The sequence below is a fragment of the Dunckerocampus dactyliophorus genome, chromosome 18, assembly GCF_027744805.1.
Source record: "Dunckerocampus dactyliophorus isolate RoL2022-P2 chromosome 18, RoL_Ddac_1.1, whole genome shotgun sequence".
Classification (NCBI taxonomy): Eukaryota; Metazoa; Chordata; class Actinopteri; order Syngnathiformes; family Syngnathidae; genus Dunckerocampus; species Dunckerocampus dactyliophorus.
Window position 1 is genome coordinate 17,918,253 of NC_072836.1, and position 25,120 is coordinate 17,943,372.

Genomic DNA, 25,120 nt, shown 5'->3' on the forward strand with positions numbered 1-25,120 from the left:
CGCACTTTAGACACCCCTGTTGAAACAATGTGAGCTACATAAACCATGTCATAAACCTGTGTATGTTTATCATGCCAGATGCATCATTGTGAGGAAAAGCCTTTATGTGATGCTCATGGATGAAGCAATGTAGGCCCATCTGTCACTAGCTGGTTACTATGGCCAAACCAATCCTATTTACCACCTGCGTCATCCTACTGTAAGCCACTGCTTACTTTATGAAAAGTATTCACCCCCTCTGTGAATAAATGTTAGATGTATTTTCCTAAGGCATTGGTCGTCCCCGACCAATGCCAAAATGTATTAAAATTTATTTCCATTAGAGGCATATAATATTTTTTAACATTGAATAAGCAAGACCAAGAATTTTCAAATATAAGTCTCTGAATTTATTCTTTTTAATAACATTGTTATACTGAAACTAACCAATAATAAATAAAATACTTCTTACCATTAATGTGACTTCTACTCCATACTACTCCATATTTTTCCTTTCTTTCACCTTCTTCGTCAGAAGGGTTGTCTCTGCAGAATTAGCTAGCTGTTTACTTCTTGACTCAGTGACCCGGCGAGGCTACCGCATTACCCAGTAACCAAATTTTGGTGTCTGACCCGGAAAATATCGGAAAGACGGCCAGTATTGGCTCTGGCCACCCGCATTGCAGTAGAAAATGCATAGATGGATTAAAATGTATAAGAAAGTTATATATTGAATGTTATTTTTAATACTGTGATTTCTGTAAAACAAATGTCAGTAGGAAAAAATAAATACGTTTTTATCATGTTAAGACATGTCTGAGAGCCAGCTGCAGTCATCAAAAGAGCCACATCTGGCTCCCGAGCCATAGGTTCCCTACCCCTGTCTTAAGGGATAGAATTAATTGATTACAGATGGAAATTATTTTGCGACATTCACAAATAAACACATGTAAGGGACACGTGTAGTTTCACGTTGACATGACTGCAATTACGCAAAGCAGTATAAATGTGAATTCGTGTATCAAGGGGTAAACTGTGTGCGTTGTTCCTTAAATATCAGTGCATTGACATCCGGAGAATGACATCATCGACGCTTAAGTAACGAGAGGGGGAGACAGACTCTCGTGGAGGACGGCCGCCAGTGCCACTGGAGCTTCTCAGGGACTATCAACACGGAGTGCAGCCGACGACAGAGCTAAGAGCTGGGGGAATGAGCGCCGCTAGAATCCGCTCCCATCCTCCTCTACCAAGGCTCCTATCCGCCTGACAACCATCGGAACAAAATCTTCACAGAACCAGCTCTCATACGAGTCCAATATCGGGTGTGAGGTGGGTTTTGGAACCGGGGAAACCAGGGGGGAAAGGGACCCGATTTGGCCGATAGACAGTCTACCATTCACGGCTTAGCAACATAGGGGGAGGGGGCGAGTAGATAGTCAGGTCTATCAACATAGAATAGGCGAGCATAAGAATGGGTGCGGTTTTATGTAGAAAGATACGAATTGTGGATAAATGACTAGACATTTCAAACGCAAAGCTTCTTTTTAATGTGAGAAATGGCATAATAGTAGGTGTTAAGGTTTCGGCTAACCCACTTCAAGTAACGCTAGCTTACTCTTTATAGCTAACAGTGTATTAACGACAACACTTGTTTTTTTTTAAGAATAATTTGCATCGAAATATACTATTTACACTATGTGGCTAGGCCAATGTAGTGAAAGATTTGACAAAACGTCAGGTTTTACGCTACGTTATTTCACCCTTGACGAGCACAGCCGAGTTGCTCCTCCTAAAATCGCAAACGCTGCAAATTAAGGCATAAAAATCCTGGCTACGGTTTAAAATGTCGATATGTTTGACCATATATTTGCTGTAAAACTGCTTGGGGCTGTTGTCGAGTTTGCAAGCAAGTTGATGGAATGACAGCTGTGTGAGAGGCGTTGCAGTGCTGTTTTTCATTCGTGATTGTGAAATCCCTTGGCTTTGGGGCTGTGACACTTTTATTTTTTTTTTGTTAATGAAATTGTGCCTGCTTACTTAACGATGCAGGAATGAACATTTAAGAACTGCAACGTGGTGTAGCATTCAGAACTGATTTTTATGCTATGGATAGTTTGAAGCATCATCTGATCAGCAAACCTTCACTGAATTGTAACCCTAGCCATTGTCCTGATGATGATGATGATGACTTCCATGATAGCACATGATGCAGTCAATGTTCCACCCTTTATGCTGTCTCCTACCGCACTTATACCAAGAAAGGTGCTATATTTTTCTTTTGTAAGTTATAAAAGTGTATTGTTTTTGTTAGCTTTCCCTGTCCGCACCCTGCAGCTACTACATGTGGTACTTCAACAGTAACAGTAATGTAATGTAAAATATGTAAAATTTGCTTATCCTCTGCGTATTTTCTGACTAATAGGCCGCAGCCAACCATGAAACAGCGATGATTTATTAATATATTTTGGAAAAGCCATGATGGAGTGAAGCTGTGAATTTTGAAGTGTTGAGGGGTAATCTATTCCAAGCACCAAAAAAATAACCCAAAAATACATTTTGTAAAGAGTAATTGCAGTTAATGAACTTTTATTGAAGATGGTTGTTGGCATAGACAACGAGGGCGGGGAGGGAGAAGGCAAGGAGAGTGAGTGGAGGGCATCCTAACCGACAACAACCTCTCAACATCTTGGATTGTTTCCCCTTTCGCAATATTAACTCACTTGATTTTGTATTTTTTCCTCAACAGGACAAAGCTTATTGTTGATGTGGTAAACTGGCTAGTTATGTATACTGTATAGTTGTGTAACTCATTTGAGTTTGCGAAATGAATGTGCCTTACAGGATACCGTAGTGTCGTGCCAACTAAGTATGTGAAGTTTAGGGTTAGGTTTGCGATCTAAGATGGCTGACCAAGCAATGCTGGAAGTATTTCAAATACGAAAATTTGCTACGTGTAATTTTGTACGAGAACAGATGCAAAATCTTAGTGAGATTTTTGGTTGACAACCGAGGTTTGACTGTGTTAGTAAGGCCTCTTTTGAATAGACTCATGCTGATTGGTTATTGTTTTGTAGCATAATTTTACAGCCATAATTTTGACTATATTGTGCTTGGCTAAGTGAGAGCCAAATTCAAATGAAAACCAGATGGATTTGATCTCAACCAGGCTGTCACTGATCCTGTACCAAGTAATTGGATTACGGCACTTATTGTGTCACTTTGTGAAAAATGTTCCTTGCTAAATCAGATCTGTTGCTGCAGACCACGAGACCCCCTTTTGGTGTAATGAAACCTAACCTGTTATGAACCCAAATCCATCACATCCACAAAGGCAGGTTGTTTTCCCTTAAGCAAGACAAGGTCTGTGGCTTCACTCTTTAAACATGTTGGGTCAGCTGATGTTGTCACGTGAATTGGACTCAGTGCATTGTCAGATTTGGGCTTGAATTGTTTTAATAAGGCACAGGTAATTACAGTATACAGTAGTATGAATATTAGGGGGGTCACAAGACAGTTCACGACACGAGATTGGGTCTACGGGACGAGACCAGATTTTTGCTTTACTTTTAAGAAAAGTGTGATGACAAAATATGATAATATATTGCAATTCACTAGTATAATTTCTACGACGTTACTCTTCTGCCCTCTGTGTGTATGCTACTGACCCCGCCTCCACCCACCGAGACAAAGAGACTGTATGACTGACAAACAGGTTGACTCTGTTTATGCCATTGCTCTGTGGAACAAACGCTACAAGGTGCTGAAATGAATGCACAGAGTGAACCTCTTCCTTTGTGTGATGAATTCATTTACCATCATTCCAGGCCTAATGCCCACGTGACAATTTTTTTGTCTGAATGAGAAATTTTGTCACGTTTTGATCTGGCGAGAGATCTTGTGACACTTGTGACATCCCTAATGAATATGCCTGTCAGTTTAACACAACAATTTGAAGAAGCTGCTAATATTCAATATCCATTAGCAATATTTCCCAGGACAAATGGCGAAGCTCTAGCTTTCAACTGTCAAATATGTGTGCACTTTCCAAAAAATGTGTATTAGGAGGCTAGCTAGTCTATTGGTATTTCTATTGGGGGATGAATTGTCGCAAGGGTTGACTGTATTGTATCTAGGGATGGGCATATAATAATTCTCTTTTTGGAATGGGAGGATATCACAGGATATTCTGGGTGCCTATTCATGAATAATACTGACTCTAGAAATTACCAGAGTGGAGCTTTTTGAGGATGGAGCTTAACTTTCCATAGCTGATGTGTTGAGGTTGTATCAACAGCACCTCTGCTGGTTGCAGTCAAGTAGTGCACTCCATTTTGCTTCAGTTGGCTTAAGACGCAATTTATTGCAGACAACATCCTTAATAATGATCTATGCCAGGGGTCACCAACGTGGTGCCCGCGGGTACCAGGTAGCCCCCCACGACCACATGAGGTGCCCGCAAGCCTGCTTTTCATTCAGGTTTTCAGTTAATAATGAAAGAACAGTAGAAAGAAATGCATTCTGAAATACAAAATGTGAGTTGTGGACACCAGCATTTTGTTCATGTTCTGGTAAAACAAGCATATTCGCTTTGTTTGGGTTTAAAATAAGCTCTGAAAATAAATGTTACAAAAATGCGTAGCTCTTGGCCATTTTCATTTTGTAAAAGTTCATGTTCATGTTCATGTTTAAGCTGTGATGTTGTCTGATGTATGATGTATTTAATGTTTAAAATGTCATAATCAAGTGTATAGTGGTGTAGTGGCCCTCTGCATATTCTCAAATATAATTATTAATGAGATCTATTACATATTACACTGATTTGCTTTGTTACCTGTAACACAAAGCTGGGATGTTTTATTTGAGAGGTAAGCACATACTGGCCTGCACTGGATCGGTTTTAGTTTAGTTTTTAATGCACAAAATGTGCCCCCATGCATCCTTCAATTTTTTTTATTATTATTTTATTATTTGCCAATTTTATTTATTGGATAATTATCAGGCGGCAGTTTGAAATGTTTATGCAATTTTAAAGTCAGTAAAGCTGTTTACACAAACGCTAACTAGTTTTATGTTTTACATTTTGCCCCCTCCTGTATGGAAAGTAAACTGAACCATGATCGTACAAGTGAGGGGATGTTTTATGATATCACAGTTTACAAAGATCATGTACCAGTCTCTCTAAATGCTTGATTCAGACATTTGCAGTAAATATTGAATATTCTAACTATACAGAGGATGTGGAATAAGAGCACACTGCATAATGCATCATAGGGAGCTGTGAAGATCTAGAACAGTCAATTTCGCATAAAACGGCCTTGTGCAGTTGTCCTGAACTCATTAAAAGCCCCGTGCCTGACTGGAAGTGTATTTTTGAAGGTGCAGCAGTGCCACATTTGGATGAAGTCAACACACCCTAGTGTTTCTATATAAGGCACAGTTTGTTTCAGTCATGCAAAGTGGGGGTGAGGAAGCAAATCTCCTTGATAAGTCATGCTGTGCTCAGATAGATGCATTCTCAGCAGCTCTCTGTAGTTCATTGCTCAGAATCGTGTAAAGGCCTTGACACTGATTAAGCCACAGTGGCTGCTGCCTTCCCTCTCTCTGAGAAGTTGGTACAGCGCTTAGTCTTGCTTTCACAGTGGCTGAAAAATGTGGCGTGGTGGAGCGTTCTGAATAAATGATGATCCTGCTCCAGCATCACATGCAGTTACAGCCCAGCAAACGGAACCCACCACATGTCTTCTTGTGCCAAGTCTCCATAGTTCTAGTTTTTTGGGTTTTTTTTCCCTCCCTCTCAACTTCTCTTCCAATTGGCAATGCTTAATTCTGCCGAGCCCACATTTCTTTTTCTTTCCCCTCCCCTCCTTGTTTTTGCTGATCTCACTGCAACCACCTACCCCCGCCTAGCTACCCTACAAATCTATTTGTGCATGACTGGAGGCCAGACAGCTGTTTGCTGATCAGCTAGCCCAGCCCGGCTCAGTTCCCACACTAACTAACTCTGCTCTGATCAATGTGTCTGTGATTGAACGGGATTGTGAGCATCTGACTGACGCATTCACTTGCTCCACCACTTAATTATAGGGTAGCTCTCACTGTACTGACAACAGAAAGCTCGCCCATTTGTAATGCTAATAATGCCTGTGTTGTGTTTGTAAATGATAGTGACTGCTTGCAATCATGGAGCTGAGAGTGGGGAACAAGTATCGGCTTGGACGGAAGATAGGTAGTGGTTCCTTTGGAGACATTTACCTTGGTAAGTTGAATATTGTCCTAATATTTCTTTTCAAACTTGCAGCCAATTTTTTTCATACATACAGCATAAGCCTGCCATGGATGTTAATAGTTGTTGTTTTTTTAAATCTCTTCAGGTGCTAACATTGCCACTGGTGAAGAAGTAGCCATCAAACTTGAGTGTGTGAAGACCAAACACCCACAGTTACATATTGAGAGCAAGTTCTACAAGATGATGCAAGGAGGAGGTACTAAAAACATTATTTTTAACAACAATACCTAAGCATAATGTAATGCAAAATGTGTATTAATTGATTCCAGTGGGCATTCCATCAATAAAGTGGTGCGGTGCAGAGGGAGACTACAACGTGATGGTGATGGAGCTTCTTGGTCCCAGTCTCGAGGATCTTTTCAACTTCTGCTCGCGCAAGTTCAGCCTCAAGACTGTCCTGCTTTTGGCAGACCAAATGGTATAGCTTTCAAAAGAAGATGCAATATTTATGATGTCACTGGGTCATGTGCATGACTAGCCTGGCTACTTTTGTTTGTGCTCGTTTGCACATGACTGCACGTGATAGTCCCTAGGCTTTGTTTGAAAATTGTCCAGCTCTCATGCATGCATGTTGTTTTTGATTGTGTTGCCTAATGCCCTGTCGACCCTCATTTTTTATCTTTTTATCTGATCTGTCAAGAGGATCTTGTATTGTTCAGTTGCAAACACAGTGGAACCTCTCAATCATAGTGTTTGACTTTAGAGGTTCCATTGTATTTTACTATAAAGGGCAGGCTTCTTGTGGTCATGTACTCGAGTCACTGCGTAAATGTATTCTGATTACAAAAACACTTCATGTTGAAAACCTTTCTTGGTCTCTTATCTTTTTGTAGATAAGTCGTATTGAGTACATCCACTCCAAGAATTTCATTCACCGTGATGTGAAGCCAGACAACTTCTTGATGGGGCTCGGCAAGAAGGGTAATCTTGTGTACATCATCGACTTTGGGCTGGCCAAAAAGTACCGTGACGCCCGCACACACCAGCACATCCCCTACAGGGAGAACAAGAACCTGACGGGCACAGCGCGATACGCGTCTATCAACACGCATCTTGGAATTGGTAAGGAGCACATGTTGCCCAGACACTAACCAGATTTGCATGTGACAAAGACGTTGTTTGTGGAACATGTGCTACATAACTGGTAAAATGGTGTACATCTGTTGTCTAATTTCTACTTGGCAAGCATACAAGTGGATTCTCAGTCATACGGGCTGGTGCATATATCCTCGGGCTGTACAAATACAATAGATATGCTGAAGAAGCACATAATATATCTGGGAGGCTGCGAGTGTGTGGTCTTTTACATGTATTTTACCGGCATTGTCTCCTGCCTTCCAAATTTCTCTCTGTAAACAATAACTCGGTAAAACACACTTCAATGTACGGATGCATAGAACAATTTGGTAGGATTCAGCAGCCAACCTTGATGTAGGGGTCTCCCAAATTATTGCAGTTTGCCAGGTGACTCAGTCAGATTGTCATGCGAAGTGTTAATAGCAAGACTTTGTGTATGCCTTGAACCTTCAAACAATAACTTCAAGAATTTCAAGCCTCCTGCTACATTTTCTTTGAGGAGTATCCTTGTACCTTGTACGATACCTCTTAGAAGAGGTATCGTACAAGGAGGTCATTGTGGTTCCTGGTGATTAACGATAACAGCCGTCGTGCATAAATGGGAAGAAAATAGAAAGACTCTAAATAATCCACAAAGTCAAAGAGTAGGGTCGGTGCATTTGCGCACCGGGACACGCTATAATTAATATGATCGTTCCCCCTGCCAGTTGCACAATAAAATAAACAAATAAGCCACAGTCAGGTTAAAGTAGCTTAGTGTGAGTGTGCTCTTAGTTTACACCTTTAGGTCAAACTTAACTCAAAAGTTCAACGACCACATAACTGTGGCTCTGTGTTTGCATCCCAGCCACTCTCACTTAAATTAATCTGGCCTTCATGTTTTCCACGCTGTGCTAAAAGCTGACTAAATGTAGCCTCAGCCCTGTCGTTTATGACTTGCTCCACTATTTACCTATTAGCACTCTGTCAATGTGATGAATCAGAGATGGATTCTGAAATGATATGTACAGAATACTTTCTCCCCCTGCATTGTGTACCATAGCCTTATAATCTAATGGACCGCTGCTTCTGTCTCATTCGGAAGTAGAAAAAGAAGCCAGTGTTTCAGTCTTCACAAACCAAATCAGACCATACAAACGTGATTGGGAGGCGGGTTTGTGTGAGGAAAAGGGAATTACCCATGGCACTGGTCTGCTTATACTGTTGCCGTTATTACATCATATTCTCAAAAGTATCTTGCAGAGCTTTTTTGTTGTTGTTGTTGTTGTTGTTGTTTAACCTCTTGTGGTACAGTTCCAACTGCATTTAGTTATTTATCTTTTGTGAAAATGCTAGGATTGTACGCTTGTTTGGTGTATTTTGCGCCCTAAAAACATTCCTACTGATGACGAGCATTTTTTTTAAGAAACTATAAATGAGTCAATAATAAATTAGTCTCCCTCTGATGGCGCCCCCTGTATTTGTGTCAGGAATTTAAGTTGTAATAGTCATGTGTCTTTTATCATGTTTTTTTTTTTTGTTGTTGTTGTTGTTGTTGTTGTTTTGTTTGTTTTAATCTTGAACACACACAGAGCTTTGTGTTCAGTCATTTATGAATGGATGTAATGTACACGTGCATCCACACAACCTTTGTTTTAGAGAAGTTGTGTCTTTCAGTGTTTACAAAGTAATACCAGCCTTTTCAAATTCTTCAAATTTAACAGTTTGTGTTTTTACTCAACAAAAAAAAATTCATTGTGGAAACGAGCGGTCTGATGTAAAGAGTCTCTTTTTAGTAGTTTTATTGCAGCTCTAACCAGTTTAACCTCTTTACAGAACAGTCCAGACGTGATGACCTGGAGTCCCTTGGCTATGTCCTCATGTACTTCAACCTCGGGTCTTTACCCTGGCAAGGCCTTAAGGCTGCTACTAAAAGACAGAAGTATGAACGAATCAGTGAGAAGAAAATGTCAACACCAATTGAAGTTCTTTGCAAAGGATACCCGTGTAAGTGATGCTATTTTGCGCAGTTTGGGACATTACTTTGTTTTTGTTTTTTTAAGCTGCCCACATCACTTATTTTTTTTTTCTTTAATCTCTTTCAGCTGAGTTCTCCACATACCTGAACTTCTGCCGATCACTCCGATTTGATGACAAGCCAGATTATTCCTACCTGCGACAGCTCTTCAGAAATCTCTTCCACCGGCAGGGCTTCTCTTATGATTATGTCTTTGACTGGAATATGCTCAAGTTTGTAAGTTGATCAAGTGTTTCTAATTTAAGGAGAGATGACTGAATGCTTACCGCCAGCATTGAATTAAATACTATTTAGAGTGATTTAATAAAAACATTAAATATGGCTAACCTTGTGCCACAGGGTGCCACTCGAACAACTGAAGATGGGGATCGGGAGAGGAGGACTGGAGACGAGAGGGACGATCGGATTGGTGTTGCACCCAGGGGTTCTGCAACACGAGGCCTCCCCCCAGGTCCCAACCCTGGGCCTGCCAGCCGAGTCAGAAATGGACCAGAGCAAGCGGTCTCTAACCCTGCCTCACGGGTCCAGCAATCTGGTAAGTTTGTCACTGAATTACCAAAGTCTCCAACCTAAGTCACGTGCTCGTAAAGGGTTTTTATGTAGTGATATGTCAATTTGAATGCATTATTTTAGGAAACACATCACCTCGTGCCATCTCTCGTGCAGAGAGGGAGAGGAAGGTGAGCATGCGGCTCCATCGCGGGGCTCCCGCTAACGTCTCGTCCTCTGACCTCACAGCCCGTCACGACCAATCCAGGATTTCTACGTCACAGGTGAGAAAACACTCTTAATACTTTGTTTTGCCAGGTCCCTTGCACTAATTTCCTACAGAAGGAAATATGGAACTGTAAAGTACAGTAAGTACACCAATGCTACTTGGCTGTAATGTGGAGTAGTTGCTGGTTTACAGCTTGGAAAGCATTGATTTACTGTCCTCTAAAAATAACTGTGCACACACCAGTTGATGTAAAATAGCTGGCAACACATGGGCGTACACTTGACAGTGAACTTGTCCAAATTGTGGCCAAAGTGTCAATATTTGGTGTGAGCGCCATTTATATAGATAGCACTGCCTTAATCCTCCTGGTCATGGAATTCAGTGGAGCTGCTCTGGAATTATCTTCCACTCCTCCATGACGATATGACTGAGCCGGTGAAAGTTCCTCTGGAGGATGTTCCACTGGTGCTCAATTGGGTTCAGTTCTGGAGATAACCGACTTCGCTGTATTACAGTACATGTTGGAATTCCTGTTTCCCCTCAATAAACTGCAGCTCCTCTGTGCCGACAGCCTTAGCACCACCACACTTGACTGTAGACAAGGCACAGTTATCTCAGTGTTTCACCACTGCAGCTCATGTTGTGTTGCAAACAATCCCTTTTTAAATATAAGACTTGGCAAGTTTGAGTTGAAAAATGTCTGCAATTTGGGTCACCGCATGTCATTGAGGGGTACTGGTGGGTCCCGCAGCCAAACCAATTGAGAACCACTGCTCTGTCTTATTGTCCTTTTGAGAACTACTTGTACTATAATGCAAATTACACAATTGTAAGTGGTGTGCTCACTTGAAAATAAATAAATAAATGAATGAATGAATGTGTGTGTGCATGTATGTATATGTATAGTAAACAGATGGGGCATTTTTTTACTAATACATTTGTATACTCTTGTCTTTCAGGTCAGTGTGCCATTTGAGCACATGGGGAAGTAGATCTCTTTGGCTCTGCATGCACATGAAATTGACAGGTGAGTTCCCCTGGTTAATTGACATGCTAATTACAGTACCTAATAATGACTCAGGATATGTTATTGTTGCAGGGCTTCAAGGTATTTTTGTCGCTCTGGGTTGCTCCTTCATTTTTACTTTGTCTGATGAAAAGATTGATGCCAACGGACACATGGGTCTTTGGGAGAAGTACAGCAAATCCCAACCGCATCCAGAGATTTTTATCATACCCAGCATCCAGTCTTTTATGGACCCTCTCTGTGAATCCCTGGATCATCACCACATCAATGCAAAAAGCAAACAAGTGACAGTACTACATTATTTTTACCCCATGGTTGATTGGCTCCCTCGCCCCTCCTCCTAAAAGCATTCCCCTAACAAGCTTCTGTCTGAGGAATAGGAGGAACTGTTGGGTAAAAAGGATGTGAACTTTCAAAGATCAACTCCCTTTTTTAAGTGTAGTCTTAGTAGAAATGTAGCCTCTTGTTTAAACACACCTTTTTGGTAAATGACGGAAAAGGGCTGTTGGAGAGGGTAGTGATTTGAAAGACAGATAAGATTAAAATGGTTCAGAAGGTTGTTTTTTTTTTTTTTTCTGGTGAACTGCTTCAAGCCCTTCATCCATTGTGATTTACTGTCCCTCAAATCTCAGCAACAAAAAGCAGTACACATTTCTTTGCCTGTTATGACTTGTTTATGTGTGTGTGTTCTATTTTCTGTAATCCAAGTTGTTAAGGTAGTTGTGTCAACAACACACTCCCAAGTCCTAAGGCGAGGTCCTCAGGAAAATGACCATTGTATTTGACCAGACTCCATTACATGCCAGAATGGCTGCAAATGTTTGAATTTTTAATGTTAAATGTTACTTTAAAAAAAAAAAAATCATAGGGGAGTTGGCTGACTCCATTAGGGATGACTTTTAGGGGGATTTTCTTTTCTTTTTTTTCTTTTTTTAACGTTTACATCACTGTAAATATTTTTTAAATTTTTTGATGTAAAGCCAAAATGTGTTTTCTGTTTTAAGATGTAAAGTAGGAAAAACACAAACTAATGACTTAAATTTGGGAGGGGTTATGAATTTTAAATATTTAAAGTACTACGTTTTGGACATCAATGTTGCTCTGCCAGCTGGGTCATAAAAGTGTGTTTGTGTGTGTGTGTGTGTGTGTGCGCGCGCATGTGTGCGCGCCCGCGCATGCGTGCGCATGTGTACAAGGATTTGGAGTATAAGAGTGTGTCTGTGACAGTGTAAATCCCTGATAAGAGTGCAAAGTTCATTTTGTGTGTTTGGAGACTTCTCTCTCAGCTATTTAAGTTAAAATACTTTGATCATATTTGTTATTTACCTTCCTGTCAGTCACTAGATGTAACTTCAGCTATGTCTTAGTTTCCTTCAAATCCTCTCACAGGGCTTTCTACATCCCTCCCCCCTTCAGAAATATGTCTACCTTGATGTCACTTTTTAATTTTTTTTATTTTTTATTTTTTTTAGTTTTAAACCTCCTGTGACCTTAATGATGTCATACTGATCAACCTAACTGACTCAATTGCAGGGATGTGTAAATAGCTTGGTACTGCGTGTAATTACCTTTGTACAGGCCACCATGACCCAGTGGCATTGTGACTGTTGTATATGTGCGAGTGTGTTGGGGGGGTATTATATAGGTTAAGGTGACAGAATTTCACTTCATGTATTGTGTACTGATATCTTGTACAGTTCTTTAACACTTTATTTACAACAGTATTTGTGTATATTTTATGAAGTAATAAAACTGAATCTCACAATCTTGCCTACTTTTTTTTTTTAACTTGATCACCGGTGTTCTACTGCACAATGCCAGAAAATGTTATATTTACAGTATGAAGACAACAGCAGCACCTGCAGAGTCGAGTGGTAATACGTGGACTGAATAACCCACAGCGCGCATGCGCCAACATCAGATCGTTGCTTCCAGCTACTGGTGGTCCAGTAAACTGGAGTGAAGGAATAACGGCATCTGACGTGTCTGTTTTCGAAAGGAAATCGCAATATATTTGTCTTATACGTGATTTTGTGCTTTTCTGCGCAGGGCTTGTCAAAACCTGATTACTTTAAACAATTCTGACTTAAACCTGGAAAAGCATCAAGCTAGCATAACAGGGTTTGGAAGGCAAGCTAACGCTAGCTAGCCGTAGTTAGCCACCAGCAGCCTTCATCAAGGAGGAAAATGTGTTTTTGTTCAAGCGGCAATGCAGAGATTGGAATCGGAAAGTCATATTAGGTAGTTCTCTTCAAAACGAGTGGAGCCGACTGGAGATGAGCTAAATTTATGTTTGGATACACAACTGTGCCGCACACAAGACAACTGCAGAGGAGGTGAGTCCAACTGTATAACAGACAGAAAAATTTTCGGGGGGAATTTGTTTTGCACTTGCAAATGTTGCGAAGCCGTGTTTGTCGCCGTTGCGTTTGTGTGAGCAGATGATTGACATTACTGTGAGGCTGCCCGACCCCCTTGCCTGCAGGCAATATGTTGACCTGTCACAAAGGCTACCGATGGCAGCCTAACATCAATAAATGATCCCATTTCTGGCCAGTGCACAATAGGGGAAACAACAGGCAGGAAGTTACTTAGCAACATAATTAACCTTACCTTATATACATTGTCACTCATATGTAGCAGCTATATCATGGACATACTGTGCTCTTGCAACAACGGATTGCTTTGCAGTTACTACAATGTCATCATTAAAATGTTCCCCAGGCCTTAACTACACATTTTTAACGACACAATTTTGTTTTATTGTTTCTAAAAATGAGTCATTTCCAGCACTGTATTTGCTTTTTAACCCTAATTGCAGTTTGTTATTCTAGATAGAGACTATTTCAATGTCTGCCATATACAGTGTGAGTCATCCTCATACCCATGAGGAGAGGGGGGAGAAAGTAGTTTTCTCAGTCACTGATGAAATCATTGCAATCCCGGAATTCACAAAAGGCAGAAAAAGGTGACTGAGGCATCAACGCGTAGGGTGCTTTGTTTGGGCATGCGTTTAGGTCGCAGAGTGATACTGTGCAAGACCAATGGGAGTAGTTTGTTATGCGCAATGATGTACGATAGCTTGTTTGTGTTGCGTATTACTGCTGTCACAATCGGGCTAATGACTCAGTGCTAGGGGCGGCACAAGATCCCACGAGATTAAAACGTGGCAAGGTTTCTCGTAAGGAAAAAAACTATCTCACGATAATAATACAGTCGTTTTGTCTCTGTGGGGGGAGGCGGGGCCGCTAGCATACACACACAGCAAAAGTGTGGCGCTTCGTGAGGAGCAGTGCAAGGGAACGTAGTCGAAGTTAGGAGGAAAAAGATGCTTGCATAATCCCCATGTGTGAATATTAATAATGAGGAAAGTGAGCCCATCAACACGAACGAGCCAATACGCCCAACAAACATATCCCAGTTTTCCCATCGGGGAATAGCATCGAGATGCAGAGCCTTCGTCTCAACAGTCAACACTCGCTGAGACGTTTTGTCTGCAAAGTAAATACAAACGGAACAGCACAAAATTGCGTGCATTCACAGAAAATCATGGCAAAAGAAATGCTGCTCTTTAATACAGTTGAAAAGCCAGCATTTCAAGAAATGCTGCAAACATTTCACAGACAGCACGAATTGCCTGTAAGAAAATACATGTCACAAACGCCAATTCCACAACTTTACAGAGTGAAAGATGAAATATTTAAGGAAATATTGCATTATTAAAATGTTGACAATAATATCGTTCCGTGGCAATTTGTGGGACAAACATTTTGAAACGCATTCGCATTGTTTTGCGACTGTTAAATAAAAAAGTCTGTGCAGTCATTGTACTTTTTCTTAAAATGAAGGTTAAACTCTCGTTTCGCCTTGTTCTCGTGGACCCAAACTCGTGCGTCGTCTCGTCTTGTGATTTGGGTGTCTCGTGACACACCTACTCAACACTGATTTGGCCTTTCAGCCTCTGATTGAAAACTACTGAAAAAGACGACAAACGTTTTCAAGCTTAATGTTACTTCATTAGTGTCGTAAATGCCAACTTTTTTTAGTGTGTTTAATTCAAAGGTAATTTAGTCTATATCTTCTGTTCCATGTCCTCATCTAGATGAGTCAGCTTTGGCGGGACATACCCCTGTCAAAAAGGCTGGTTAATGATTCTCCAGCAGGCCTTGCACCCAGGGGCCGTGCCACCATGGCCCCCCAGGGGTCCAACTCCTCCTGGATGCCAGAAGCCCCCTTGGTGACACCGGATCAGCCTATTTTCCTCATGACCTCTACTGCCCAAACCATATCAGGGTTTTTTGTTTGGACAGCGCTGCTCATCACATGTCACCAGGTAAAAATGACATCCATCTTGTATTATAAGAGTGTGCATGCACTGATTGCTTGGTCACGGACCAGAATCTTATGGTGTCCTGCCTGATCAGCCAGGGCAAGTGACTAAGTGGGCCATTCTCATGGAACCAATACCGCGCAGGTTTAAACTTTAAACCTAGGCATCACACAATGAATCACCTCAAATTAGCTACAGATTTGATGTCACACTTGTTCAGCGATAGTGATGCAGTGCATGATCTCATGTTACACAAATGTTAAGTAACATCAACTTGGCAGTTGTTTGCTGCTTCAGCTCATGTAGAGAGGATCTCCTTTCACGCAGGCAGCGGGCTGGTGACAATGTTGAGCAAGTGAGCATCTTCAGGTCCTCTACCTTTCGGTCTCATGAGCGGGGTTCAGGGTTAATCTAGTTTATTGTCAGTCACCATCTTTTTTTTTAACCAAAGGTGTGTGTCTGTTTACAATCGTGGAAAGGTGATAGGTGGATCATTGTACCCTTTGAAAGGAGCCGGATGACACACAGACAGAGCGGCCCACCCTGCTGTCTGCTACTCTGAATGGAAGTGATGAAAGCCAAGTATCAGTTACCAAAAACACGCCCCCACCACACACACACACACACACACACACCCCTTGCAGAGAGGCAGTGATCCAATATTCAACTCGAGCAAATATTTTCTGTTGTTTTGTTACTTGTTTGCCCAAAGTCGAGTAAAAACCCTCATAAAAGTTGAAAAAGTTGATTGGGTTGGTTTTCATTCTGGCTTCTGGTTTGAGGTGTTTAGTGTTTTTGTTTCAATTTCGACTCACTCACAGTATACATAGAAAGTGTAATACAGTAATCCCTTGCCACTTCGCACTTCAAATTTCACGTTTTTTCAAAAATATATGAATGAATCATGCTGTTTAGCGGTTGAATACAGCCTATGATTAGTCAAAATGCATATTAAGCAAAATTAAGCAAATTTAACATATTGTTGGCCTAAATTAAGCATAGTCAATCATAAAAATGGCTAAATGACTGAAAATACAAATATAAGGCATTCAGAAGACGCATTCAAAGACACTGTGATGAAGTGTAGTATTCTACACTGGCTCCCAGGTGTCAGTAATGTTACTGTAATGTTCGGTGAGACACACAAGCATCAGAGGTGATTGCCGGAACAACAGGCACTATAATCCCCAACACGGGATACTTTTGCAGTCACAACCCACGGCACGCTAAATCTCAACTCTGAACCTCTAATGTCACTTCCTGTCCGCCCTGATATTATTGGATTTTTTTCCAATAGTATCCTTGGCTTGTCAAGTAAAATTCCTAAAATGAATTTGCCTGTATTGCTTTCAAGTGATATTAATGTGAGCTGATATCATAAATTGCATAATTGCCATAATGGAGCTTTGTCCTGTTTTCAGATCTACATGCACCTACGTTACTACAGCTCTCCAAATGAACAGCGGCACATAGTGAGGATTCTCTTCATAGTCCCCATCTACGCCTTTGACTCCTGGCTCAGCCTTCTCTTCTTCACCAATGAGGAGTACTACGTGTACTTTGACACAGTTCGAGACTGTTATGAAGGTGAGTGGCTTGAGAAGCAGTGTGCCTTCAGATGATAAACGACTTTATTTTGCTTCCGGGCGGGATTATAGGATGCCATGCTCGCTGATAGCCGCAAAGATGGGTGAGTGTTGCGTTTCTGAGTGCATGTTTTCAGCTCCCCAGAGATAAACAGTGTGAGAAAGTACGTGTTGTGATATCACAGTGCCAAATGGCCGTCTACTGTGTACAGTTTATATGCAAAGGTTTTAGCCTTGTTGTTATTTCTTTGCAACGTTTTGGAGATTACAGAAGAGGGCTAACTTGTTTCCTAGCAACCGCATGAAACTCCACTGGAAGACTGAAAGGGCGGTCAACAGCTCATCCATGTCCTCAGGATTTGCTTTGCATACTTGTAGAATTTGAGAATGAAAGTTACATAACATGATGGCTATGTCATTGTCTGTTGTTTTCTATGCTCGTCAAACAAAGGCATTTGCATTGGAACTAAATTAACCGATTTACAATCACTACCCTACAAGAGTGAGTCACCAAAATCCCAACTGTACGGTAATGATCGATGAGATGCCCCTCCCCTACTATGCCATAACTCTCTTGGCCATGGGATTTATTTGTGAAGTTGTGTGGATTTGGTAACACTGCCTGCATTCATGCATCAATAAGCTTATTTCTTAAAGGGTGCCCAATGATAACAGCTTAATTATTTGAATAATTTACCTACATTTTTGCAGGGTGTTTTGTCTTTTTATATCTACTCTATACCAGCATTACACTGCAAATTTCAAAGAACCTTGCTTCTAGTACTCCCACAGGACTGCAATCTATCCATGTTGGATGATGACATCATCATCTTAACTTGCATAATTGGCCGTTACGGCTATGTCCCCAAGAATACAGATATTTTAAAGGCGCATATTTTGGCTTGTCTTCCCCATAGGTTATTTTTCTTAAAAACAGAGCTTTTGGAAAACTCTGGCCTGAGTGGAGGTTTTCACAAGCTGGGGCTTGTCAGCGTGTGGACGGGTGAAAACAGAGCTTTTTGGTTTGTGTCGTAAGAAACGTGTGACATTATCTCATGTTTTTAAATCTTATTTACCAACAGTATGTGTGTGTTTTTGTGCAGCGGTAGACGTGCATCTGTGTGAAGTAGGAGTCCTCATTTATAAAACAGTACGTAGTTAGAGCATAGGAAACCTGTGTACGACCTTCTGAATTTGTTTTTTAACATTATTAGAGCCCTCTAGACATGAAATAACACCCCTATAGTCGCCTTTGCACTCGTATTACCCAATATAGTGGACACAGTATGAGAAAATAAGATATAAATAAGGGCATAAACTGGAAGTGGGTGTGGTTTAACCTGAAATTGGCGGGGCTTAAATCTACATTATTATAAGTCTGAAATTGACATGGATTGATGAGAAGTTGCGATAATTATTGTTTATTATTCAGCTATATGTGTACTGTGTGTGTGTGTGTAAGTGGTCTGTAAGACTTTATTAATTAATTCTTTTTTTAATGATCTGTGATCTAAGTACATGCCCATAGTGTAAATACCTGTTTGTTCTCCATAGCCTTCGTCATCTACAACTTCCTCAGCCTGTGTTATGAATATCTGGGAGGCGAGAGCGCCATCATGGCTGAAATCAGGGGCAAACCCATCGAGTAAGTCCTGTTTGTCCTTAGTGTTAACAAGAGCCACGGGCCGCTTCTGTGTTTCCCCCAAAGTTTGATTTATGTAACGCTGCACTTCACTTCAGGTCAAGCTGTATGTACGGGACATGTTGTCTGTGGGGTAGGACCTACTCCATTGGCTTCCTCAGGTTCTGCAAACAGGTACGTGTGTCTTTTAATCTCTCCAAATGTATACATTTGTTCTGAATGCACAAACATAAAGCAGACAATGCGTGCCATTTATTTATTTATGGAACACATGAAAAGCATGATTAGTTTGAGCACTGTTTGCATGCATTGTCACCACCACTTCCCGCAGTCGTGGCATTATTTGGTCCCGCTGTGTCTTGCGTGACGCCACGCTATAGCAGGCATCATCTGCTCTCATTACAGAAAAGAAAGATAAGTCAATATTATCTCGAAAATGTGCAAAGAGCAGGAAGGAGGCATAACGCAGAAAAAAGGAGGCATAGACACCTCTTTAGACATTATGATCACTTAATAACAGAAATTCACAAGGAAGGTCCAAGAGGCTTGAGAATTTCCCCCGACTTGCTCCAAGTGGTGGTAGAAAAGTTAAACCATTCGTGTAAATGCGACACGCTTTGATATGCACGCCCGCATTGTTTAGGCATAGGTTGCGGTGCGTTCACGACTAGTTCATGGTGCGTGCCACAAATATTGAACATTTCAAAGTTTTCTTTGCGCACTGGCACACAGCTTGGCACAGTTTACGCATAACACGCAAAATTGCGTACCACTGCAGGGACAAAATCTGTGCAAGTGTAAACAAACTTTAGAAAGTAACATGTAGTATTCTAGCACGTGTATTCTGCCTCTTTCCCATCATGTTTACCACTTCATTTGCTTGCTTGCTCTTTCCTCAGGCCACTCTGCAGTTCTGTGTGGTCAAACCACTGATGGCAGTGATCACTGTCATTCTTCAAGCCTTTGGGAAATACAAAGATGGAGATTTCAAGTATGTCTACACAACTACTTAGTAAAAGTCCATCACAGCAGACTAATGCAACTGAGGGGAGGTTTTATCATGATGTGTTTGTCAGCATCATATGCCTAGTCGTTGAGTATAAACTGATGAAGCCTCCTCTGATGAGAGGCGAAACGTCTTCTAGGACAGTGCAGTTACAATGGAGTAAATGCCCCGGATGAATGTGCCTTTCCACAGGCATATAGAAACTGATGTATTGAATTACTGCAGTTTAGCAGCCTTATCTGGTTCCATTATGTGTGCTTCTCTTCCAGTGTTGCCAGTGGCTACTTGTACGTGACCATCATCTACAACATCTCAGTCAGCCTGTCGCTCTACGCCCTTTTCTTGTTCTACTTTGCCACAAGAGAGCTCCTTGTCCCCTACAGTCCCGTGCTGAAGTTCTTCATGGTCAAGTCTGTCATCTTCTTGTCGTTCTGGCAGGGTAAGAAGAACACGCTCTTAGACATAGTTCACTTTACCGTCCTTCAATCTTTAATTTGTTATTTTTGTCCACTTGGTTGTTCAATTCAGGAATGCTGTTGGCCATCCTAGAGATGTGCGGTGCCATTCCGCAGATAAACTCTGCTGACATTTCTGTGGGCGAGGGAACCGTTGCTGCTGGTTACCAGAACTTCATTATCTGCATCGAGATGTTCTTTGCTGCTGTGGCTCTACGCCACGCCTTCACCTACAAGGTCTACATGGACAAAAGATTGGATTCATATGGTTAGTGATGTGTGCATGTCAAAGTTGATCATTCCTCCTATTGTGAGTCTACTTTCCTCCTTTTTAGTCTTTTTCTATTTTCCTCTTTGGCCTGTCCTTCACTTTCCTGAATTCAATATTCCACTTTGTCTTTTCTCTTCTTGCTGTGCTGCATTGAAAGGCTCATTTCCAATCTATGGACAGTACGGTAGGTCCAATCTTAGCTTTGTTTTGTGTATGTGTATGCTCTTCACCAGTAAAGTTCTCTTTGTTTGGCTGTTAAAGGTCCCCTATTCTGTAACCATGACTTTTAATGATAATGTTATAACAGTAGTATGTGTAATATGAGCCGGTTTAACGTGAGAAAAATCTATCATCTCTTTCACTTTTTAAAGCGTATAATATGGGACCTTTAATGTGGCTGTACTGTGTGACCATTTTAATTTGGACATGACTTTAATAATGCATTTATTAAGGTTGAAATACTTGTTTAAAATATTGGTTTATGGGCTGTCAAATGCTTATAATGTTTAATCAGATTAATCACGATTAATCACCACTTGCCTAAAATATGTGGTATTGACAGTAGTATTAACAGCTCCAAATGAGCTGAAAATTTGAATCGAGCTAAAAGATACCACACGTCTGAAAATGTATTTGCCTGTCCAGTAATGCCTTCCCACTTAATGCTTCAAATTCAAATCACGGTTTTTCAAAATAAATTAATAAATCATGCAGATTTGTTGTTGAATACGGTCTGTTATTAGTAAAAAAAAAAAAAATATATATATATATATATATATATATATATATATATATATATATATATATATATATATATATATATATATATATTATTATTATTATTTTGCCTAAATTAATCATTTTCAAGCATAAAAATGGCTATATGAACTAAAATACAAATATAAGGCAATTCAGAAGACGTTGTGATGATATGTAGTATTCAATACTGGTCACTATTTGTCAGTAATGTTACTGTAATATTTGGTGAGACACACAAGCACCAGACTTGATTGCCGGAACCACAGGTGTTTATTGCAGGTTTGAATTGTCTCACAACAGGCGCATTACCCTTGATGTCACTTCCTGTTTGCCCCCCACTCAGCTCCCCAGGCACCGGAACACATTTACAGCAACACACATTTGTCTTATTTTCTTTTATTGTGTCTACTATATTGGGTGCTATGAGTATAAAGGTGACTATAGGGGTGTTATTTCATGTCTCGAGGGCTCTAATCATGTTCAAAACCGTATTTAGAAGATCGTAAACAGGTTTTACATGCTTTAACTATGAAAATATTTCATTTCTAAATAAGGAATCCCATTTCTCTGAAATTAATTTATCACGGTCCGGCTGCGATAGACGAGGGATTACAGTATTTGCCTGAAGTCTCTTTAATAGTAGCAGGACATTTGAATTTTACCTGTATTATCTTGCATATATAAATTATTACTGACTTAGGGTGAAGGGCATTTGTTTCCTGTGGGGGAAAAAATGGCTTATTTTTGGAGGAAAAATAGTTTTTCTGCAAATTTACGGGGTCATGGAGGCTGAATCACGAATGTCATTGTGTAGTAATTCACTGTGTTGGATACACAAACAGACCTTGCTAGCATAGCAGGAGTTTGTTTTCACCGAATCAAACATGACAAGGGTGAAAACAGCGTCCGTGCTGCTCGGAGTCAGTCACATTGAAATTGTTCCTTCCCACTTTGCATCCAGGCCGCTGTGCACCAATGAAAAGCATCTCCAGCAGCCTGAAGGAGACCATGAATCCAGGCGACATGGTACAGGACGCCATCCATAACTTCTCCCCAGCTTACCAGCAGTACACCCAGCAGTCCACCCTGGAGAGAGGTGGGGGGCCACCTCTCTCCCGAAGCCACAGTAACCTCAGTACCAGGGGAGACAACGAGAAGACCCTGCTGCTCAGCTCTGACGATGAGTTCTGAAACGTGAACACATCCTCAGAGCTTCCTTTTATTCTTGTAGTCCTGATTGGATCAGCCATGGCAGACAAATCAGACGCTGACGTTGTTTAGCTAAGATTCTTATCTGACTTATGTGATGATGAGAGCAAGAAGAGGATTGGGACGTTTCAAATATACAGCAGCTCACAAAAGTGAGTACACCCCTCACATTTCAGCAGCCATTTTTATTACAGTGTATCACCTCAAGGGATAATACTACAAAAATGAAATATATTTCAGAGTAGTCAGTGTATAGCTTGTATAGCAATATACTGTAGATTTCCTATCCATTATTGTCTAAGTAGCTGGCAACACAAGTGAGTACCAATATATTAAGTAGGTGGTAGTGTCTGGGGCTGCACGAGTGCTCCCTGTCACTGGGGAGCTGCGGTTCATTGAGGTCACTGTGGGGCATGCTCATGTTATTATCCGCTATTAGGAGTGTCCCTGATACTGACAAAACAAAAAAATCAAACGAGTATCGGATTATATCGGCCTGCGTCCATTCCAGGCTCCGCTCCAGCACTTCTATCCAGCAGCGTCCGGACAGAGCCCACGTGATTAGTGTGCTAAAGTGCTAACAATAGCAAGGAGTGATGTCTTGATTATTGTTCTTTGTGTAATATCACTTAATCACGCCTTTTCTAGCATTCTACACCCCAAAATAGGTAATAAAGGTATATATGATTTGAGCTGAAATCAGTATCCACCGATACTCCAGGCTGCAATGTTGGTATCGTAGCGGAACTGAAAAAGGTGTATCAGGACAGCCCTACCAGCTGTTTAGACAATATATTTCAGGACAGTAAATCATACAGTCTGTTGACTAAGTATATCCTGGTTCTCTTACTTTGGTATTGTAGCTTGAGAAGATGTAATAAAATAGCTGCTAGATTGTGAGGGGTGTAATCACTCTTGAGAGGTAGCGTAGTTCAGGAAAGTGTTGAGATGTTTATATAATTCATTTATTAGGCGGTAAAATTGGGACTTGTATTAACGTCATAGAGGCCTGTCCGTATTCACATATTGTGTCACGTATAGCTCCGCAATGCTGCACTTTAACTCCCCGAGATAAAGCTAGATGACTGATAAGTATACATAGAGCTGGAGCTGAGCTCGAGTGCCATCTTCTGACTTTTGGTGGCTTTTCTTCATCTTTTATTTGTTGATTCTTGATTTGAACCTGTGCCGAAAACCTTGCCAAATAGCTCAGAGCAGAGACCTGACAGATTGCTATTCAAGTGAGTCGTGGCTTTATTTTAGTACAAAATGTATGGGAATTGTTGTTGACTATTTCAATTAGTTGGGAACGCTGTTATTCCAGAAATGTTGAGGGTGTTCTTGCCATGTTTTGTAGTTGCTTTATATGCAATATCCAGAGTAATAATAGCGTGACTCAATCTGGTGGCCTGCTAATGTTTGCAAACTGCCGAGGGAACTGATTTCGGAGAGATTTTAGTGTGCCAGTAAGATTGATAGAAGGACAACGCCCACACAGCTTACTGAAGCTGCACCGCTGCCCAGCTGTGGTGCGCTCTGGACTGTAATCCCACAATTAAGGTCATTGCATGCAACACAGATCAAGCCAGCCTTAGCCCCCGCTTGCGAAGGTAGCGCTGCTATAGTTGCAAAAAGTCTGGAGGTGGGTTCAGACAGACACATGAGGTTATGCAAAGACATGCCAGAGAGTAAAGATGACTGGAAAAAAAACATTTTTGTTAACAAGATGATGTTCAATTTGTGTTTTAGCAGCAGCCAGTGTAGATGTTGCTTGTGATTGTAATCTTACATGTGTGATGGCGGAAACACTGCAGTATTCGCACCCAACGTTGCCTCTAAATGAGCGTTATGTGTTGTGGGGAATGCAAGCTGTTTGGTAAATTGTGAAGTACAGTCGATGTACAGCGAGTATTGAATGTAGACCAAAAAAAAAGATACAAAATGATGAAGTGCATACAAATTCAAAACTAATCTGGAGTCCATGGGTGCAAATGTTTATTCCGGTTGTGACCACAAATCCAAAAACATTTTCCAACCACCTCGTGCCCATAAATTATGAATACGTCATTTGTTATCCATCTTTTTATAGCATCTTAGTGCTCTTTAATCATCTTTTAAAAACTTAAGAAGTGGAATTCAGGTAGAATTGGATATTTAAAAAAGCAGGACACATTCCAGAAGGAAGAGATTGTTGTAAATACAGTTTAAGCACTGAAAAATATTCAAAATGACGACTAAAAATGGAATTGCTGCATATCGTGCTTTGTTTTAATATTTTCATTTTTATATATCCCTGCTGTTGTATACATTTTTATCTGCATATATTTATGCACTTGGGTTTTTGTTAGTGTTGAAAACGAAATAAAAGTCGATGGACTAAAGGAGCAGTATGTTTTCCATGTATCTTGACACCATCACAGCTCTGTGTAAACTGTACACTGTGAAGACCTCGAGGGAAAAAATGTAAATCAAACAATAACAAATTAACTGCTGCACCTTGAGAGGATATCTTGAGAAATGCAGGTTACAACCACCACAGTGCTGTGCAGTGTTATAAACAGAGACAGTATACGACAGGATGTAGCTTGTCGTTAATAAATGTAGCAGAATAAAATGTAGCAGGAGGGGTCAGTGTTGCTATCGTAGTGACTTTGTCACTGTATTTAGAGAGTATTCACACCTCTCTAGATTGTGTTTCAAAAAATAAAAAAAAAAGCGACGAGCAACACATGGAGCGACTTTTTCTGGTCTTACTACG

General features: G+C 40.8%; 2 protein-coding genes across 4 annotated transcripts; both read left to right on the forward strand.

Annotated features, from left to right (window-relative positions):
• The first annotated feature begins 1,087 nt into the window (after positions 1 to 1,087).
• Positions 1,088 to 12,868, forward strand: LOC129171197 (casein kinase I). Of its 2 annotated transcripts, none has more exons than XM_054759627.1 (11): positions 1,088 to 1,308; positions 6,145 to 6,235; positions 6,351 to 6,461; positions 6,535 to 6,683; positions 7,099 to 7,327; positions 9,158 to 9,328; positions 9,427 to 9,575; positions 9,699 to 9,894; positions 10,026 to 10,132; positions 11,037 to 11,104; positions 11,177 to 12,868. In XM_054759627.1, exons 2-10 carry the CDS (start codon positions 6,160 to 6,162, stop codon positions 11,067 to 11,069), a joined length of 1,221 nt encoding a protein of 406 aa, XP_054615602.1. In that variant the 5' UTR covers positions 1,088 to 1,308; positions 6,145 to 6,159; the 3' UTR covers positions 11,070 to 11,104; positions 11,177 to 12,868. The 2 variants fall into 2 exon arrangements, with proteins under 2 accessions (XP_054615602.1, XP_054615601.1); XM_054759626.1 differs by having other exon boundaries at positions 1,090 to 1,308; positions 9,993 to 10,132.
• Positions 12,869 to 13,013: 145 nt separating this feature from the next.
• LOC129171196 (transmembrane protein 184B-like) lies at positions 13,014 to 24,939 on the forward strand. Of its 2 annotated transcripts, XM_054759624.1 has the most exons (10): positions 13,014 to 13,440; positions 15,207 to 15,437; positions 16,856 to 17,021; positions 18,575 to 18,665; positions 18,761 to 18,836; positions 19,562 to 19,653; positions 19,938 to 20,107; positions 20,197 to 20,391; positions 20,552 to 20,578; positions 22,115 to 24,939. In XM_054759624.1, exons 2-10 carry the CDS (start codon positions 15,207 to 15,209, stop codon positions 22,342 to 22,344), a joined length of 1,278 nt encoding a protein of 425 aa, XP_054615599.1. In that variant the 5' UTR covers positions 13,014 to 13,440; the 3' UTR covers positions 22,345 to 24,939. The 2 variants fall into 2 exon arrangements, with proteins under 2 accessions (XP_054615599.1, XP_054615600.1); XM_054759625.1 differs by lacking the exon at positions 20,552 to 20,578 and having other exon boundaries at positions 22,115 to 24,936.
• Positions 24,940 to 25,120: the final 181 nt, after the last annotated feature.

What these genes read in the sequence shown, in the direction of transcription:
- LOC129171197 (XM_054759626.1), top strand. Translation starts at nt 6,160, where the DNA reads ATGGAGCTGAGAGTGGGGAACAAGTATCGGCTTGGACGGAAGATAGGT. An exon ending in CAACACGCATCTTGGAATTG is followed by an intron (nt 7,328 to 9,157) that starts GTAAGGAGCACA and finishes ACCTCTTTACAG; the next exon opens with AACAGTCCAGACGTGATGAC. An exon ending in TCTTTGCAAAGGATACCCGT is followed by an intron (nt 9,329 to 9,426) that starts GTAAGTGATGCT and finishes AATCTCTTTCAG; the next exon opens with CTGAGTTCTCCACATACCTG.
- LOC129171196 (XM_054759624.1), top strand. Translation starts at nt 15,207, where the DNA reads ATGAGTCAGCTTTGGCGGGACATACCCCTGTCAAAAAGGCTGGTTAAT. An exon ending in TGCTCATCACATGTCACCAG is followed by an intron (nt 15,438 to 16,855) that starts GTAAAAATGACA and finishes TCCTGTTTTCAG; the next exon opens with ATCTACATGCACCTACGTTA. An exon ending in ATCAGGGGCAAACCCATCGA is followed by an intron (nt 18,666 to 18,760) that starts GTAAGTCCTGTT and finishes ACTTCACTTCAG; the next exon opens with GTCAAGCTGTATGTACGGGA.